This window comes from Eublepharis macularius, chromosome 2, assembly GCF_028583425.1.
Source record: "Eublepharis macularius isolate TG4126 chromosome 2, MPM_Emac_v1.0, whole genome shotgun sequence".
NCBI lineage: Eukaryota > Metazoa > Chordata > Lepidosauria > Squamata > Eublepharidae > Eublepharis > Eublepharis macularius.
In genome coordinates, this window is record NC_072791.1 from 20,212,028 (window position 1) to 20,233,209 (window position 21,182).

At 44.1% G+C, this 21,182-nt stretch overlaps 1 protein-coding gene across 1 annotated transcript in view; it reads right to left on the minus strand.

Annotated features, from left to right (window-relative positions):
• The window catches only part of KIF26A (kinesin family member 26A), a 119,986-nt gene extending 100,974 nt beyond the window's left edge, over positions 1 to 19,012 (minus strand). The window contains exon 1 of the mRNA XM_054972732.1: positions 18,552 to 19,012. Coding sequence (XP_054828707.1) covers positions 18,552 to 18,857 — 306 coding nt within the window. The 5' untranslated portion in view covers positions 18,858 to 19,012. The remainder of the gene's footprint in view (positions 1 to 18,551) is intronic.
• Positions 19,013 to 21,182: the final 2,170 nt, after the last annotated feature.

The following is a 21,182-nucleotide window of genomic DNA, read 5'->3' on the forward strand; positions in this document are numbered from 1 at the left end:
ATCACAAACCTGCAAATGTTGCAGAAAGCAACGGGTCCCTGTCACGACTGACAGCCCAGCCCCCTTGCTGGGGGACCACTGATTTCTTTCTCCATTATATTTCTATCCTTCCTTTACTTCCAAGAAAACAGGAAAGGGTACAATGTTCTCCTGTCCTCCACAAAAACAGCTCTGTGAGGCAGATTAGGTTGGGAAAGACTAACTGCCCCAGGGTTGTGCAGCGGATGTCATACTTGAGCAGGGATGTGAACTCCAGTTTCCCTAATCCCAATCTAGCCGCTACATCATACCGTTTCTCACTGATAAATTTCAGAAGGTATAACAGGATTTCCCAGAACCATTTTAAAAAACTGGTTAGAACAAGAAGTCTCTGACCCTATTTTGCAAGTCAAGAGAAAGTTGGACATACAGAAGCAAGACTAATATTTTACGGGCTAACGTTCTACTGACTTGCATGCTGACACACAGGTTTAAAGAGTCCTTTTAAGTTAATCTAAGACATTACACCAGGGTTACCGCTAATTGAATGGTAATTATATATGTAAGTATAATCCTGACCTAGCAAATTTGCATCCTTAGAGAAGTAACTGTTTGTACATGAAATCATAATAAATAGCCTCACCTCAAGACTCTATGACCTATCACCATTAACTGGAACAAACGTGACGTAAATCGGACCCTCTACATGTAATTCGAAAGCTGTAAAACCTCCTTCGCTGCAAGCATCAATGAGACACACACGCACACACGGAGGCTTGGCTGAGGAACAGTCTTCCCTGACAAACCAACTAGATTGTCATAAAAAGTACGGCAAGCACACCGCCTAAGCCATTTTGTGGGGAAATGCTTCTCAGCATAAACTTTTTACTGCTCTTGACAATGTTTCCATAGGGGCTCGTTATAACATAGCATAAGAGGCACTTTATGACTAAAACTCACTTCTGCAGTTGCTTTAGTAACTGCAGCTGTGGCCCAGGCACAAGAACAGCAAGGCTGTTCTCTGCGCCTAAACATGCACCTCTCAGAGTTTATGTGCCTGCAGTGATAAAGTCGCAGAACTATCCCACAGAAGTCATTCCTCCACAACTCAAACTAGAGTTCTCAGATTTTTTTATCATTTCGATGTTGCACTTTCATTATCCTTGTGAATGTTAGGGGCAAAAAGTGTCACTCCGTGCCACCTGTGGCACAAGCCACGCATGAGGAATGCGGCATGCTGATGCAGGCCTATTTCCACTCATGCTACCCACTAAGCCAGGGCTTTTTTTCCTGGGAAAAGAGGTGGTGGAACTCAGTGGGTTGCCCTCGGAGAAAATGGTCACATGGCCAGTGTCCCCGCCGCCTGATCTCCAGACAGAGGGGAGTTGAGATTACCCTCCGCGCCGGGCAATCTAAACTCCCCTCTGTCTGGAGATCAGGGGGTGGGGCCACCAGCCATGTGACCATTTTCCAGAGGTTCCGGAACTCCGTTCTACCGCGTTCCAGCTGAAAAAAAGCCCTGAACTAAGCACACAAGGGTTCTCTCCACCTTAAAAAATAAATGAAGATGCTGCATTTATCATGTTTCCCCAGGATCTGACAGCTGAGAGTTCTGAAACTCTCCCCAAGACAGGAAGAGAAAGTTGGACGAGATCTCATGCGCTACAGGAAAGCAGGAACCAACACCGGCCACCTTTCTCCATTGTTTACCTCTGCTTATCTTCTTTCTCTTTTTAGCAGCTAATTGGCCCAAGGGCTTGAGAGCAGGAGGAGAAGAGCCAATTAGCCTCTAAAGAAGGGAAAGGAAAGATAAGTAGAAATAAACCAAGAATGGATGGAGAGAGACGGGCAGAGTGAGAGTTTGGTTATGATCGGCAAAACTAAGTGGGAGAGAAGAATTTGCTGGGAAATGCTGGAAAGATCTGTTTACTGACCTCCTCGGGTCATGACCAGCTTATACCGAGTTTAGAGGTATAGTCTTCAGATAGCCTTTTTATCGCGTCTCCAATGCATGTTGCTCGTCTCAAAAGGATACAGAAAAGGCAACCATGTTGGGTTGGATCAAACTGCTTTTCTGCTGGTAAAAAGGGGAGGATGTGTCTCTTCATTGACCACCAAAACAACTATATGTTTGGGATCATGGGCCCTGCATGGACAAAACTATGCGTGACGGGGTCTGTGGCAAGGAGGGAAATAAGGTGAGACTGAGAGAGAAAAGATCGCTGGATCCAACCCCTTACTCATAGGAGGCATCTGTACCATGACAAACTAATGCTTAGTTAATCTTGTTTCTTCCCTAACATATACAGGTTATTCAAAGACATAAAAAGGACACCTGCTTAAGATGTATGGAAGACATGGGCTTGGATCACACCTAGAATTTCTACAGGCAAAAGGAGGGGAGGTTTTTGCTGATCCTCACCTCCCACTGCAGTCCAAAGTACATCCTAAAATGCAGCCCTGGGTAGGGGCTAGCTTGGGGAGGATCTCCAGGGATAGCTCGGGGAAGATCAAAGGTTTCCTGCAGGAGGAGGCAATCAGCAAAACTCACCTCCTTTTGTGCCCACAGAAAGTGAAAGTGAGATCCAAGTCACAGGATGAGTAGAGATACGCACACCACCACTCAGTCAGCTGACCACCTATTGAGTCCTGATAAATGGTAGCAAGCTCTTGACCGCATATCACATGAAATGCCAGGAATTCAAGGCAGTGGTACAGTTCCCTCAAATACTGGATAGGACGATACAGAGGGAAAATACTCATAAAGAGATATCTTATCCTGGGAAGCACGTAAACATTGTGTAAGTCAGTCTTCCCTTACTGCGCTTGTTCTGAAATCCATGGGAACAAAAGCAATTCAGGGAAGCTGTAGCAAAATTCATTTCTCTCCTTGGCGTTGACTTAATGAATGAAGGGTTTATGAGAATACATACATCTCTTAACTCCTTCACGTTACATTTAATGCCAAGTATTACTACTCACTCTTGCATTCACTTGCTTTTGGGTATTTAATTATCAGAACCTTCTGCTTCTTTTTGTCATTGAATTAAAAAGTCACCCGATAGGTCTATCAATTTCACTACTGTCTACTCTGCCTGGTAGCAGCTCTTCAGGTATTCAAGCCTAGTTCTTTCATATCTCCTACTATCTGATCCTTTGATCTGGGGGTGCCAGAGATTAAACCTGGACCTTCCGCATGTGAACCAGATATACAACCAATGAGCAACATCTCCACCCCATAAAGAGAGGGAAGTTCTGTAAAGATTTAGTAGAGACCAGGAAAAAACAGTCAAGGATACCGATTTTTTTCTCGATACTTTAACCCATGTAACACTGTAACCCATGTAATACTGTAACCCATGTAACACCAATCTCTTCTCTAAGACCATAGTTAAGAAAGTCTTTCTTTCTCAATCCTCCCCTTTTCCAAGTAAATCCATTTCTTCCTTTCCTTAGTGGCTTTAACCACGGTTGAGCATTATCGAGATGAATACTAACCATGGTCAATACTAACCAAGGTTCTATCTTAAAACTGGGTCTGAAGCAGTTTTGTAAACCTTGGCAGTGGTTAACAATGGATATGTGAAAATGGCAAATGTATGGTTAAGCCAACAAGAGAAGGGCAAAATGGATTCATACTGAAAAGGCAAGGAGCGAGAGCGCAAGCTCTCAACCATGGTTAAGAGGCTGGTAGATTTACCTCTGCTACCAAGCCAGCAAAACAAAACCATGAATGAAATGTGCTCAAGCTTTAACCAAAATGAGAAGAGAGAGATGCAGGTACTGTTTTGGTTGCAAGAACATCAGTACCTTCTCACTTGCTTTTCATCAAGGCACCAAACAAACACACCAAATGAGTCACAACTGTGCCTTTCCATCCCTACTTGCACCTGAGGAAGGGAGCTTTGACTCTTGAAAGCTTATACCCCGGCAACCTTGTTTGTCTTTAAAAGTACTACTGGATTCCAATCTTGTTCTGCAACTGTGCCTTTGACACCCAGCTTTTAGCATGACATGTTCTCCTCTCCATGAGCACCCAAGCCACAGAGAAGGCAGGATCATACTAACCAGCTAGCCTATAACAAAAGAACCCCTTTGTTAATATTCATAGCATTTTATATCTTCCTCTTCCAAGCAGCCATGGGGCTAGTTTGTTTATTATTTAGATAACAATACCCGACTTTTCTCCATAATAGGGATCCCAAGAAGCTTACATCATTTCCCCCTCCTCCATTTTATGCTAACAAAAACCACCCTGTGAGGTAGGTGAGGTTGAGCAGGTATGAATGGCCCAAGGTCATCCAGAGAGTAGGGATTCAAACCTGGGACTCTCAGATCTTAGTCAGACGCTTTAACCACTACACCATGATGATTCTTATATCCGATTTAATCTAAAGGTTCAAATGAAAAGAGGTAAATTCGTGGTCACACAGGGACTAAAACACAGTCCATGTCAACATTTCACCCTGGTCAGGCAACAGGTCCTGAACTTGCCACCTTACAGCCAAACTACAAGTGACGTCTTACACAGGTTGGACACTAGTCGGCTTCCCTCAAGTTTTGATGGGAAATGTAGGCATCCTGGTCTTGCAGCTGTAATGGAGAGCCAAGCTGTAAAACCAGGGCGCCTACATTTCCCATCAAAACTTGAGGGAAACCGACTAGTGTCCAACCTGTGTAAGACGTCACTTGTAGTTTGGCTCTGAGAGATATCAGGAAGAGATTGAGCCTGCTCATCACCACCTACCTCTGGAGAAGTGAGGGAACTGCAACGAGAGAGGCTAACCTCACCAGCCAAGGAAGCCACCTTACAGCTATCACCCAGAGCTGGTCGTCTTGACTTTGGGGTCAGGCTGGCTTGCTGATCTGAACAACTAGAGGCAGTTGTGGTGTGAGGGGGGCCCAAAACTACAACACAGCTTATTTTATCATCATTATGGGTGTGGTGTTTGCTTAAAACATCTTTACCACAACAAAGGAGGGAAAGGAGGGAGGGAGAGACCATCACTAAAAGGATTATGAGGAAGGGTCTGAAGTAATGAGAAAAATGAAGGATTTATATTCCCTCAGACAGGGAACCACCCCTCCCCCTCCTAATACCTTCCACATCCAGAATAAATTTTATACAAGCACCACAATTTGGAGACACCTTCCAAAGGCATATTCTCAGAGGGATTTTTTAAAAAAATGTGAATATGTCAGTGCAGATGTTGAGAAGACACTCAAACCATGACACCAAACTGACCCGATAGGAAACTATTCTTTTGACTCAGTGAAAAACGAGTAAGTTAGGAAGCAGGCCTGAATTTAATTCTTTCAGGGCACTTCAATCTTAAATCTTACATGTGCTATTTAAAAATTCACAGTGAAACCCTAATGATTGATCCTCGGTTACAGCAGGAAATTACCTCATCTTAGTCTCAAAAGTTCTATTTATATGCCTAATAATCTCATCATTGATTACTGCGACTGTATTCTAATTATAAATCCATTACTGCCTTGAACAGTGAAATAAAATCAATATTACACATAAATGGAAAGAAGGGGAACTAAAAGCCCATACTGAAAGCCCCTGCAACCCGCTGCACTCTTTTATGCACATTCTATCATGAAACAATGCCACATCCTTAGCAGGCACATAATAAATCTTTTTCAATTAGCCTGGCTGAATTGCTCTTCTGATTTGCAATAAATTCCTTTAAAATGCATGAATACAAAACGCAGGACGAAGCCCGCAAGAATGAATCATGCAGCCCGTCTTTAATTCCACACGCATAGTTCCGCAGGCACACCATCTAAGTGCACAGCAGTGCCCTTGCTGTAGCAAGTTTACAAAGTGTGCGCCATCAATCTGAGCTGGCCCCACCCACCATATTGTGCCTTTTTTGGGATTTTTTTCTGCTGGAATTTCCCAGCTCAAACAAGAAACCAAAGGGCGTGCTACTTGTATGGGGAAAAAAGGCACCTTAGGATGAGACAGACCATTGGCTTATCAAGAACTCCAGGAATAATCACAACAGAAAAACTAAGTATTAATATTATTACGGGCCACTGTGAAGTCCCCACTGCTTTGCATCTCGTCCATGAATAGTCTCTAACTCACACCTGGTGTTAAAAGCTGGGCTCCGATACGAAAAGGGGATATCGAAACCAACTCTTTTTTCTTTCTTTTCTTTTTTTGATGTTATTATTGTTACTTGTTGGCCCTAGCTGGCTGCTACAGCTAGTTTGGGCATGTCCTGTTATGAACAACTACAATAACAACGGCTTGGCCTGCAGGTGAGAAAAGATCAAATGGTGTGTGGGGGGTGTTTGTTTGGGAAGAGTTTTTTTACCCCTGCTGGCAGAATGCCTAGTTAAAATATGTTTTCAGGACATTCCTCCTTCTTGCTCGTAAAATGATGCCCGTGCCTTATGTCTACAAGTGCACCCCCTAACCATATTCTTACCAAAGAGTCCAACAATGTGCCAAGCGAAACTTTCAAAACGAATTCCCAGCATTTTTAGTTTTCTAGACCGGGCTGATGAATTTCACAGCAGAAAGGGGAGCTTTTCCATGGGTGGAAAGATGCATCAGAGCTTTCCTATTAAACTGTCATTTTCTCTCTCACACATACACATCCAAGCAAAATGCCTCTGAAACCTGGTCGTGGAGGACAAGGAACCCCCCCCCCCGCCCCGGAGCAACATGTAGAGGTATTTCGGGCTGCAGTGGGAGAAGGAAGACAAGAAAGACATGTTCCATGGGTAGAAACCCCATAGAAAAACTCCAAGAGATCCAACCAGAGGCTACACACAGCAGGGGAAACATGAGTACAACATTTGCATACAGCACATGTATGTAAAATACAAAGCCTGTTGTCCTAAATCAAGTGATCAGCATCATGGAAATTACATGTTGGATTATGTGCATGTTGTAACTATGCAAACATTATATCTATAAATAAGAAGGCAGAAGGGTGCTTTTGTTTGGTTTTTGTTTTTTTTAGCAGCGTCATTCTGACTCCTTGGCAAGGAGCAAGCATGAAATAATTCCCAGGGAATCGCAAGGAAGAGGACGGATGCATATAAAACGGGCATATTCTCAGACTGGTCACCCCTTTAGAGATTACATAAGCCAACAGCTGATCAGTTGTCTGTGAAACCTTAATGGTTCCCTGGGTATAATTAGAGGGCACTGTGACACAACCACCTTGCTGAAACTACTACCCCTGTATATTTTAAACAGCCCTTTTATTTTGCAAATGCAATGGAAGGGGTTGCCTTATAAGGTGTAGGGAGAGAGGAAATTTTAACCCTTTTCTCACCTGCCATTTTCTCACTGGAGCTGCTTTTACTCCCAATAGAAGTACTTCTTTTTTTTCTCCAGCAGGGGTAAAAGAATCTCAGCGGGGAGCCATAGGACCAATTGCTCCCTATGGATGAGTAGTGATTTGGAACATCAGTCTCATGTCTCCACTCTTCCCCTCCTTCTATGGGTTGCGGAGAAGGATGAATGGAATCCCGTCCTGGGACATTAGAAGTTAGATCGTAGAGCTTGTTTCATGCCGCTGAACTTAGATTTGAGAACTTTGTGATTTTATTGCCTTTGTATTGTAACTTATTTGTATGTTGCAATCCGCCCTGAGCCCATTCGCATGGACGGTGGACTATACATTTAATTAATTGGTGTTGTCGTTATTGTTATAAAGTTGTGGGACCTCAGCCCCTGAGAGGCCAGAAAAAGAGGAGCAGACGGTGGTGGGCACTGGGGCACCTGTGGCTTGTGCACGAGGAAGAGGTGCTGCTGGCAGGGTTGGTAGTTGCAGTAGTGCTCATGGTACCCAAGATGCTTAGGCACCGGGAGGCCACCCACCACACCCACACTGGACAGGCTCTCCTCTGCATTCATGCCGGAGCAGGGCAGGAGGAAGAGGCAGCTCAGGAGCACTCCTGCTTTTGCAGCCAATGCCCACCTGCTTACCTTCGCAGAACTTGGTCAAGGCACAGGGAGGCCAGATGAGGAGCCAGCTGCAAGCAGAGTGATGAGGGACAGGGGGAAGCTCCCTCTAAGAACTCTAGCAACGGACCTAAGAAGTCCCAGGTCCACTGCCCATCCCCGCCCACTGAGCAGCCTGGCCGGGCAGCTCTGATTGGCCAGACAGGAAATCTGAGCCTGGGGCGCATGCCTCCAAGCAGAGGCTGCTGGGAGAGACTGAAGGTGGTGGCCACAACACCAAGAGCCCCATCACCACCCTGTGGGCTGCAACCCAGCTGCCCAGGTAAGCCTCAAAGGAGGAGTGATTCAGGTTTCCTCCTTGATGAAGCTCTGAAGCTACATTTGCAAGACAGTAGTACAGAATACACCTACTAAGAAGCCCTCATGTGTAATGGAGCCCTAAGCATATCTATCTGTGGTCAGTGCCTGGATGAATCCTCTCCAGACGATCCCTAGATAAGGTGTCTAGAGTTCCATGATGGGGGGGGGGGAGACAGGATCTAACTGTAATCAATTTTTCTAAAAAATAAGGCAGGATAGTGCAATTTTGCTCTCCCACCTAATTTAGCTTCTAACGTGCTGTGAAGGTGATTCAAATTAGCCTGCACCTATTACATTTTGCCATACATACTCTGAGAGACATTAATGATGCTGGAGGTACAGGCTTGCCTTTGATACCTAATTTCTTTATAGTAGTGGATATATCTTCATTATTTTTCTTTGTCTCTGCAGGGACTTTCTTTAACATGGATCTTGCTAGCAAGCTCTATTAGCTAACTTGCTGACAAGGTAAACGGCAGCCTAGCAGCACGGCAATCTTGACTGCTTGATATTTTTTTGAGAAATCTCAGAGCGGGACCACAAGTGACGCCTGACACAGGTTGGACACTAGTCAGCTTCCCTCAAGTTTTGATGGGAAATGTAGGTATCCTGGTCTTGCAGCTTGGCTCTCTGACTGCTGTCCAATGGACTTTTCAACTGTCACTTGTCCAACATTCCGCCAAGCTGCCTACATTTCCCATCAAAACTTGAGGGAAGCTGGCAAGTGTCCAACCTGTGTCAGGCGTCACTTGTGGTCCCGCTCTCAGTTTCCGTTTTTATCACTGTGACTTTCCGTTTGGATCGAAGTTCTGTAATATTTTGTTTAAATGGCTCTCTGAATTCTGGCTCGTACAAAAGTCGCTTTCCACATGGCTGTGATTGCACACCAATTGAACCTCATCACTAGTGAATCCTTCATTCTTGTAAGATGTTTGATTCTACCCTCCTGACTTCGGAAACCCTACATGGATACCCGACCCAGATCACCAGATATGTGTCCAGGTTGGTTCACACATGTACATACGTCACTTGATTTCTCTACCAACAACTAATGTATGCCTGATGATGGGCCATTAAGATAATTTTGTGATGTTTTCTATATAATAATGTCATTTAGATATAGTAGATATCTAGTTATCTATACTTGAGAGCCAGTGTTGTGCAGTGGTTAAAGTGTTGGACTAGAATCTGGGAGATTCAGGTTCAAATCACCATTTTGCTGTGGAAACTCATTGGATGACTTTTGGTCAGTTACATACACTCAGCCTAACCTACTTCACAAAGTTGCTGTGAGGATAAAATGGAGGCGAAGAAAATGATGCAAGGGTCCCCATTGGAGAGAATGATAGAGTATAAATTAAGTAAGTAAATAAATAAATCTATGTGTATTCTCACTTATGATGGCCCTTTCATACCTATCAGCAGGGCTCATTTGGAGGGGGAACGTGCCGGAACAGCATTCCGGTAGAGCTGAAAAGTGGTCATGTGGGTTTTGACCCTGCCCACGTGATTCCTTTTCCTCTCCTCTGCCTCCCCTCCAAAGGAGGCTAAACTGCTTCAATTCATTCTGCTGCTTTATTTTCATTTGTGACTCGTGAGTGAGAGTGAGTGAGTGAGTGAGTGCAAGCTGGGCTGCTGAGCCTGGATTACCAAAGGAGGGTAAGCTGCTGCTTCAGTTCATTCTGCTGCTTTATTTTCATTCGTGACTAGTGAGTGAGTGCGTCCGTGCAAGTAGGGCTGCTGGGGCTGGCTCTCCAGAGGAGGGTAAGCTGCTTTCAGTTCATTCTGTTTTATTTTCAGGAAATACCTGGAGATTTGGGGGGAAAGGGGCCTGAGGGGTGGGTGTTGCGTTCTGACACACTTCTGGTGATGTCAGGGAGTGCGGCAAATGCTAGTGAGATATGCTAATGGGTTATGCTAATTAGTTCCTGCAGTTCTTTTTCTATGAAATGACCCCTGCCTATCAGTATGGGATAGTAAGCAAGGAGCCCAGTTAACAGACCCAGGTTCATGTCCCTACTATGCCATGAAGCAGACTGGGTGACTCTTTTTTAGCCTAACCTACCTTACCAGGTGGCTTTTGAGAACAAAATGAGGAAGGGAGAACCATCTGAGCTACTCCAAGCTCCTTGGAGAAAGGGTGGGATTAAAATGTACTAGGTCAATAATAATGTTCACCTGATGGAAGGAAGGAAGGTCCTACTGGCTAACACAAGGGACATTCTCCGCCTCTGAGGACTTCACGCAAATATACTGAATAAACCTTGTAACCCAACATCCAGAGCCAAACCAAATATTTGGCATTGGACAAACATCTGGGAGCCCCAGCTGAAGGAAAACCATCTGGGAGTGAGAACTGCAGGAAAATCGGTGTGGTGGATGGGCTAAGGAGTTCCTCCCTGTGCCTGCGACTTCTGGCCTGCAAATCTTGCCTTCCCCGATACTTTGCAGTTGTTTATTGGTAAAACATGGATCCCAGACCTGTGTCTGCCACTAAACATCTGGTTCCGCTTCAGCTCAAAGTAAATCACTGAGGAACATGAACAGTGTTTGCATACAAGGATTTGCATCTTGTTACTGGAGATATTTGTTAGCTGACGCAGCAAAGTTGCAGAGTCAGGAAAGTGTGGAATCATGCGTGGTGAAATACTTTTCAAGCCAGTATACTGCAACAGATAAAACTTACTTTTATTACTTACTTGCATTTTGGTAGCAGCAGAAGAAAAACAGAAAGCTAATCTAAATAACACTATTTCCTATTACAAGTGGCCAGTTAATCCGGCTGCATGTGAGCGAGAGTATAATAGCATAGCATGCTGGCGCAGGACAGATATGCAGAAATGTCATGCTTCTTGCAAGACTACAAGGAGAGACAGAACAAAATGAGCCACACAGAAGGCTCTAGTTCAGATAATGAGAGGAACCACACATACAAGCCTGGATGGACAGAAAAGGGAAAAACGGTGCCCCCCAGTGTCCTGGCATACTGAGTCACCTCTATCCCAACAGTTGGCACCCAAAGAGCCTAAGACTCAGGACAAAAGTTATAACAACTGGTACAATGACTAATTAATCCATTTTCAAGCAACCACTAAGCGACTGCAACCTTCAGCCTGACAAATGCCAGAGGCAGGAGAAAGAGGATTTGGCTTGTACTAAGCTTGCCAGTCACCCATCCAAAGTGTAGAAACCCCCACTCCCATCTGCCTCCCGTCTACAACACAGGATTTTGTCCTCTCATTTTGGTGCATGGGAAAAAGAGGTCCTATTTTCAGAACCTTTTCACCACTCCAAGGCTATGTGATGTAATGGTTAGAGTGTCACACTAGGATCAGAGAGACCCAGGTTTGCATACCAACTATGCCATGGAAGCTTGCTGGGTGACCTTAGATCAGTCACACTTTCTCAGCCTAAACTTCCTCACAGGGTTGTTGTACAGATAAAATGGAGGACAGGAGAACAATGTAAGTCACATTGGGTACCGACTGGGGTATAAATGAAGTAAATAAAATAGAAGTAAATAAATTATCAGTAGGTAGGAAAATGAATGTGAAACCCACAGACATAGTGTCTGGGATGGGGAAACGTTTCCCTGACCCAAACAGACAACTGCTTGAGGGCAATAGACTACAGCCCTGAAAACAATCCACAGTGCACTGCTATGTAAAGTTACTCCAGTGTAGACCAATCAAATCAACAGACTTCAGCTGGAGTAACTCTGCACAAAACTGTACTGACACAATCTTTAGCCCTGACAAGAGATAAAGAAGATACAGCCATTTTCCTTTCCTTTTGATGTCACAGACCAGTGGTAGCCACTTCCTTCTTCCCCAATGTGGCTTTTGTCCACTATACTGGAGAAGGAGGAGCTTCAAGACAGCACAGGAAACATCACCTTTGCATCAGCACAGAGCACTTATTTGGAAACAGCTGCTTCCCTCATTAAGAGGATGCTTGGCTTGAACCTCTGAATATTTTGTAATTGGCTCCAGGGCCCATGACAGCCATTTTCTTGTTGGCTCTGCACTCTTCCATGGCAGCCATTTTGTGATGCCACCCACTATCTGCTCTCGAAATTCCAAAAGTGCCCACAGTCTCAAGGACAGAGACCCCATCTGAGACTGTCATTATCATTAGTTTGTTTCATTTTTGTTGCCACTGACATCTTTTGCACTCGGTTTAATGGTCTGTGGGGCTTTGGGAATGTAGGTTATTGGATAGAGCAAAGCAACTACTTAATTTGCAGGCTTGGAGGAGTGTGTGTATGTATGTATGTACATACTTTATACTGTGTACACTGTATGTATGTCCATACAGTGTACTTTGTTCACTGTAACCTTTGTAGGTTCTGGAGCATGAGAGCTGTTTGTTTCGAACTGGGAAAGGAGAGTGGGGAAAGCCCTTTGGAAGCTCTCGTGCTTGCTCCAAGCAACTGCGATATCGTTGGAAAGGCCTCAGTTGAAGAAGCTGCAGGCAGGAGTTAAGACGAGAACAAGTTCTGCTGGACTCTCTTTCAGGACTCTGCTGTCGAGCTCATTTATTCTGATGCAAGCCTTTCCTCCAGGCCTCTTTTTACTGAACTGACTTCATAGACAGGAGGTTGGCCCCCAGACTTTTTGGAGCTGATTACTTCTGGGAACAGCCCTGAGAGCTGCTCTTCACTTTAGCAACCTGAAGCTCAGAAACAGCAAGAAGACAGAGCTTCCAGGATAGTGGCTACAGGACAACTACAGACATTATCTGAGACCTGCACACTTAGCGGGCTGTGAGTAGGATCATGGCTTGATAGGCCGTCTTTCATCCTGGGACTCTTGGCCTTTGGGTGGAGGGGGAGTTTCATATCCAGCATTACAAGTCCTGTTTTTCTCTCAGTGAGGGGGGGGGGAACTCGGCACTCACCTTTTTTCTCCCCTCGCATGTTTGAGGCCCAAATCGGCCTGGTGCAAAGCACAGGAGCGCTCTCAGGGCCTGCGGGATGATGTCACTCCCAGGAGCAGCTGAAGGCTTATCTTGAAGTTACTCTGGTAAAGTTGTTTGAGCATCCTCACAGAGATTTTTTCCCCTTTGAAGGTTCATCTTGAACTTAGAACTTTGGTTCTTTTGAATAGGATTGAAGATACATGTATGTGAATGAATATTTCCTTCGGAAGTGGGGACTTTGGAATTCACTGGACATTTCGGAATGGGATTTCTTCCCTTTTCCAGATTTTTTTTTCCTGTGGAATTATTCTTGAGATAATCTTGGTCTAGTTTGTTTACAATGATGTATATTTGTATCTATGGTATTATTATATATGAATGAATTTTGTACAGTGGAATTTTATTGAAATGTTGATTTAGTCCGTTTTGACAGACACATGTTTTGTAATTAGGCTTCATTTCTGTGATTCTCTCTTGGACCAGTTTTCCCCCTGCCAGCCAAGTGAGTGGTGGAGGGGGGTGGAGTATGAGAGCAGGAGATCCCCCACCCCTACCGGGGGACCTGGCAGCCCTACTCTAGACCTTGAACTCACCCTGAATTACCACATCTGGATTACAGGCAGACTTTTTTAAAAAATTCAGCACAAAGAAAGAAGAGCTGATAATTAAATTTGCTGATGATACCAAATTGGGAGGCGTAGCAAACACCCAAGAAGATAGAATTAAAATTCAACAAGACCTGAATACTCTGGAGAAGTGGGCAGCTGTGAATAGGATGCAATTCAACAAAGACCAGTGCACAGTATTACATCTGGGCCACAAAAATGGGAAGCACAAATACTGGATGGGGGATACACTTCTGGGCAGTAGTATATGTGAAAGAGATCTTGGGGTAAGAGTGGACTGTAAACTAAATATGAGCAGTCAGTGTGATGCGGTAGCAAAAAAGGCCAATTCAATCCTGGGTTGTATCAAAGGGGCCATAGCATTGAAATCGCAGGAGGTCATAGCCCCTCTCTATACTGCCTTGGTCAGGCCGTACCTGGAGTATTGTGTGCAGTTCTGGAGGCCTCACTTCAAAAAGGATGTGGACAAAATCAAGAGGGTGCAGAGGAGAGCGACGAGGATGATCAGGGGTCTGGAGACTGAGCCCTACGAGGAAAGGCTGAGGGCCTTGGGAATGTTTAGTTTGGAGAAGAGGAGATTGAGGGGGGACATGATTGCTCTCTTTAAGTATTTGAAAGGCTGTCATTTGGAGGAGGGCAGGGAGCTGTTCCAGTTGGCAGCAGAGGGTAGGACCCGAAACAATGGTCTTAAATTACATGCACAAAGGTACCGGCTGGATATTAGGAAGAACTTTTTCACAGTCAGAGTAGTTCAAAAGTGGAATCAGCTGCCTAGAGAGGTGGTGAGCTCCCCCTCACTGGCAGTTTTCAAGAAGAGGCTGGATGAATATTTGTCAGAGATGCTTTAGGCTGATCCTGCACTGGACAGGGGGTTGGACTAGATGGTCTGTATGGCCCCTTACAACTCTATGATTCTATGATAACTCTATGCTGAAATATTCACATGATGAAGAAATAAAATCAAAATGCAGAAGTCTAAACAGAACCAAAGAGCTTTTGAAATCTTGTCTTCTCCCCAGTCATAATACATGTTTGCTCAGTGCCATCAGCAGAATAGCTCCTCTGAAGCCACGATTTTGGGAAATTAACATTAAAAGCTTATTATGTTTTTCAAACAGCACCCACATGGCGTGTTTTCATGTGAGGCCCATATAACCTCATTGCTTTTGTTTTGGCCTATACTGTATGAAAAATACATTTGCAAAACATGCTCTGTTTGCTATGATGCTTTTACTGCTCTCACAAGAGCTACATTACCCTTTTTTATGAAGTTAGTTGGGAATACACAAAAGGGTGGTTTTTTTCCCTATAGTTGTTCATATATTTGCACATTTCTAACAGATTCACGGATTAATATCATTATCTATCCAAATCTCAACCAAAGCCCAACGTAGGTAATTACCTTCTTTTTCGTCCCTGCACTTTTAATTCAATATTTTCCTAGAATTTAGTGAAGCCGTTCAGTTTTGAACAGCTGCCACATGTCATCCAAGGATTATCTCTAAACCACGTACAATTTGTATTCCAGTTTGTTAACTTTGAGGTGAATAAAAAGCTATTACATGAGGGGAGAAAATAGCATTCATAATTATACTCTTCAGTGGACAAAGAAAATCCCATGATTCTAGACAATAATTATTTACACAGGCGTCAAAAAGGATTATGTTCTTACTTTTATGACAAGTTCAGAAGCTGATCACATAAAGTGGAACTGTTACAGAGGGAAAGCTTACCTGGTGACTTTCTGGGACTACTCAAAGGCAAGAACATTGAACAAAAGGAAGCTTAACTCTTCGTTATCCCCAAAGAGCATTAATCAGAGCAATTCTAAATACCAACCCTGGTCATAAAATGACACAGAGGCAAAGAAAGATTGCAGAAAGCTGTACAAAAACAGAATTATAGGCCAATCCTAATCATCCTTACTTACTCCCTGACTTTTAAGAGATTTACTTTCATGTAGGGCTCCATTCAGATGTCAGATGTAACCAGCTGGGTTTAAGGAAAGTGCGTGGGGCTCGCATGCACGCCTTGCTCTTCACTCCCTCCCTTCTCTGGTACAGAAATCATGGCTGGCCAACAAAGTTAGTTTACACACACACAAAGGATTCTAAGCCTCATTTAAGATCTCAGATAGCAGAGAGAAAACTAATTCAACCCACGCACCTGAATCTGTACTTCAAGAGCAACTTTCTCATACTGGATGGTGGAGGGGTTGCTAACCACTCATACATATTGGCTTCTGTCTGGAGAAGCAATGTAACAATAATGGGGTGATGTTATGTAGTGAGGCCTAGTGGCTCCGGGGAAGCCTGTACTAGAGTGACTACAGGGTCTACATTTCCAAGGCCCCCTTTGGACACTGTGATTGGTTAACAGGGGATTTGGAGGGGGAAACTGCACCAACAGAGAAGTGGGGGGGGGGGGTTGCTGCTTGAGAAGAAGGGATAAAAGGCCTCGTCCATAGTGGGAGGGTGTTCACGCCTAGGGAGCAGAGCTGAGGAGAGGCTGCTGCAGAGGGAGGGATCCCTCAATCAGAAGGGGTGCCAGACTGAAGCCAATCACCAAGAGGCAGCTAGGAACAGTCTAGATAGACATGTTAGGGTGTTTTATTTTGTTTGTTCACCCACCTTTACTGTTCTCTTTATTCTACAAAGATTTGAAAACCGGTTGTTATTAGACCTCTTAAATAAAATTCTTTATTATTCTGCCTGGGACTTCATGCCTCATTTGGTCACATATAACGTAAAACCTACTGGGAAAGAGTAAACAAAAGGGGTCGATTGGGTGCTCTGGTACCTCCCGAAGAGACCTGTATGGGAGTGGTGGCAGTCTACAGAGGGCTTCTCTGGTCCCCTGCCTGCGACAGGAGGGAACACTTGCTCCACAAATACACAAAAAGAACAGCTAGCTGGATAATATTTGTGCTGGGGCTTTGATGAAAATAATAATGAAATTGAAGGGGCTTAATTTAAATTCATTATAGAAAGGAAAAAATAGAACAGCTGCATTTCACATGCTCAGGGCCATAATGGAGCTCTTTAGGGTCAAATACTACCCCTCAGGGTGGATAAAAATAAATGATTTTTTTAAAAAAATCAAAAAAAATCGGATTTTTTTTATTTAAATCGGATTTTTTTGATTTAAATCGGATTTTTTAAAAATAAAATGCTTTTTGAGGAAAATATATTACCATCCAAAGTTTATTCCATCATGAAATAAAGATTAGTTTTTAATTATGTAGAATAGGGCTGTATATGTTTAATTTTTTTGGTAAATAAATTCCATTAATCCATTCACAATGTCATACTCTTCCAGAAGTTTTTGTAAGATTATTGGGCAGTTTCTCTGCCTACAAGATATTATCACAGATGCTTGGTTTTGCAGTTCTCAAAACTGAATTTGTGTCAGCTCAGCAGAGATCACATGCCTCTTCTTCACAGCAAAAATGTTATAACATGAACAGAGTTGAGAAAAAGACCTTAATCCTATTGTTCTACAAACCTATGAAGACAGAATCAACCCCTCCAGTGCTAAGTTTCAAGAAGTTCAGTGAATAGAAACAATATTTTTCTGATTGTTTGGAGTGGAATAGATCTGCACAAGAAGAAACTCAGAGCAGGACCACAAGTGACGCCTGACACAGGTTGGACACTAGTCAGCTTCCCTCAAGTTCTGATGGGAAATGTAGGCATCCTGGTCTTGCAGCTTGACTCTCTGACTGCTGTCCAATGGACTTTTCAACTGTCACTTGTCCAACATTCTGCCAAGCTGCCTACACTTCCCGTCAAAACTTGAGGGAAGCTGGCAAGTGTCCAACCTGTGTCAGGCGTCACTTGTGGTCCCGCTCTCAGTGTGAGGAGGGAGGGGCAAGCAGTACAAAATGAAAGTAAAACTTTTTGAGCACAATACTGCACAAGTCTTTGGATCTTTTGTGTGTATGACCTGAGGTTTATCACATTCTTTCCTTAGAGGAAAAAACCTATAATGGCAGCAGGCCGTAAAAGAGACCCAGTTTGGGAATACTTTAATGAAGTTCCTTTACACCTATCGGTAAGGCAGGCATCTACTTGCATATTAAAGTTATACCAGCAAGAATTAGTCTTTATGTAGAAAACTATGATTTAAATCAAGCCTTAATGACTAGTGATTTAAATCGTGATTTAAATCGTGATTTAAATCAGTTTGATTTAAATCAAATCCACCCTGCTACCCCTGAAATTATAGTCCTGGAATTCCAGCAATGCATATAGTTAGGTCGTTATTTGGATGCAAGTCCCATGAAGAGCCCCATGGCGCAGAGTGGTAAGTTGCAGTACTGCAGCCTAAGCTCTGCTCACGACCTGAGTTCGATTCTGGTGGAAGCCGGGTTCAGATAGCCAGCTCAAGGTTGCCTCAACCTTCCATCCTTCCGAGATCAGTAAAATGAGTCCCCAGTTTCCTGGGGGTAAAGGGTAGAGGACTGGGGAAGGCAATGGCAAACCACCCCATAACAAAAAGTCTGCCAAGAAAATGCGGCATCCCCCCGTGGGTCAGTAATGACTCGGTGTTTGCACGGGGGACTACCTTTACCTTTACCCATAAAACAAACATTCCAATTAAATATGCTTTCGATCAGACAGCTAGTTCAAATCCACAAATCTAGCCTTTGTCAAAACCACAGTGGCTAAGGAGGAAGCACATCAAACCCCTTTGGAATACCCAAGACCAAGAGGTTAGTTACTTACCAGACACGCTTGAGGAAGAAAGCTGTTCACCCTGGAGATACTCCACATCCCCTCGAGGTACTGCTGTGCCTGGATCGTTACTGAGCTCAACGCCCCGCTAAGGCCACTGGGAGCCACAGTCACTTGAACGCTGGAGTTTGGGAAACTGCTCGCGGCTTGTGGCCACCCAATTCCCTTCTTCCTTTCTGCCGTGGAGAAAAGGCCCGTTGTTTTGCCAGACTGTCTGCCTACCTGCCCAGCCACAAGAGACAAGTCCCTTTGAGATGACACGGCAACCACATTCTGGGGGCTCAGCCTCGGCAGCATGGCAGCCAATGCCACAGCACTTTGGGGAGGGTCCACTGCATCTTGACAGCCAGCTGGGTCGAAGTTGTGGATGGCCTGGATGGCTTCTTGTTTCAGCTGGTTCAGGTGGGCCGCACAAACATCACACCTGCTCTCCCCTTCGCTCCTGGGTTTCTGTAAATATTCAGGCACTTGAAGCTTGTCAAAAATTAAAGCTGATAATCGCGGATCCTAGAACCAAAGGAGAAAAGGGGCAGAGTAAGTCGAGGCCAAACCAAAGAAGAAAAAGAAGGCATGGATAAAACAAACCATACCGCAATGGAAACCAGTAATTCCCAAACCTATATGGCCAGGGACAGCTTCTGTGCCACAGAAGAAAGAAACAACTAAAGAAGCACTTAAAAATTGTTTGAATTTAAAAAGCAGCTGAATATAACAGCTTTCTTTTTTAAGGGAAACAGGTTAGAGGTAAATTCCCCTGTGAATTCTCCAGATGAGGCTACATATTGCATCTCTGCATGATTTACCGCTCAGGCTTTCCACTTAATTTTATTTATTCAAAACATTTTTGTCCCCCCTTTTTCACCCAATTAGGGCCCTAAAGGTGGAGAACACATAACACATTGAAAACTAAAGTTAAAAACTATACATACACATGTAGGGGAGACAAATCTCTCTTGAGAGGAAATTCCAGTTTTAGTGCCCTTTCTGAGGCTGCCACCCGACTTACCTCAGCTTACCTCAGATGTTGGGGACGCCTGAAGCAGGGCCCCCAAAGATGACCTTAATGGTCGGTTTGGTGTGTATGCAAAGAGGCTGGTTCCAAGCCAAACAGAGCTTTAAAGTTCAATACCAGATCTTTGAATTGGCCCTGGAAACAAACTGGAAGCTATTGTAGATGGAACAAAACTGGACTGACATGGTCCCTACAACCCAATCCAGTCTACACTCGTGTCGTAGCCAATTGTAGTTTCCAGACTCTCTTTAAGGGGAGAGGGCACTGCAATAATGTAATCTAGGTGTTCAATCTAGACTTGTCAATCAGCCCATGCTGGTTGACAAGTCCCTGTACCTAGTTAATAACTTCAAATGCAGAGACACTACAATATTAGCAGGCTTGCGAGCAGGGTGCCTGTTCTGTCTCTGCATCAGTCACTGCAATCAGCTTCCTTCCTTCCAAACCGAGGACGTGCTCAAAACACTGACTTGCACAGGCAGTTCCTACTCTTTTGACAACTGAAAAGTAAAACTTCGCTGAAGCAAGCGAGAGTGTGCCTCCAGTTCTAATTCAGGAAGGAAAAAACCCGGTATCGGCTATTAGGAGAAATGCTGAACTATGCAACCTCTCCTTCCGTGATGGGCTCTTTTATGCATCATGCTAACAAACACTTCAGCATCACTTGAGTTCCTTGGCAGACTCTCAGTCCGTCACTGATTAATAAGCCACAATAAGCACCATCAGCCCGTCTAGCCCAGCATGAAAATGATTATCAGAAGCTCACAGTGGTGCTTGCGGCACACTCGATAACTGTTCATCTACTTACCTTTTAATTAGTTCTCCATTTCTTTTTAAAAGATCTAATGAGCACATGCCTTCTCTCTGCTCAGAAGCAACACTGGAACAAGTAGGGACTGCAATTAATATTACTACTTGCTTTCAAAGGCTTGGAGTGATGAGCGACCCACGAAAATTAGACCTCAGAGCACTGAAAAGTATGACCTGATAACCAGCCTTTTAAAAAAATTTTCCTCCCTTCCGGCAACAAATCATCGACTTGGCAAAGAAAGACCGGATCTGGTAACTGTCCACTGTTTGCATCCAGGCTGGAAATAGATTTTGGAAACAACATAAAAACCAGCAAAGCCCATTTGACTAAAGGCAACGGTGGGGAAAAGAGAAATCTTTGCATACACCACAGGAAGCTAAATTCCTCTCAGAACATTTTCAATGCTCTTTGAAACTATTTCTTTTTTTACTAAAAATATTCAGACCCTGCCATTCCATAAAACATCCAAGTCCCCAGAGTAAAAGAACAAAAGAATTCATTACAAACTACAAACAGCAAATGTATAAATACAAAGTATGTAAATAAAGAGGATAAACATCAACACAGGCTTCCTCCACATGAGGATTTTCTCCCCACACAGAAAGCCCCTGCCATAAAGGAGTATGTCCTTTAAGGGTCCCTGGCCCCAGGGAAGCCCGCCTGGCATTGACCAGGGCCAGGGCCTTCTCGGTCCTGGCCCCAGCCTGGTGGAATGCTCTGTCTAACAAGACCAGGGCCCGACAGGATTTGTTATCCTTTCGCTGGGCCTGCAAGATGGAGCTGTTCCGCTAGGAGTATG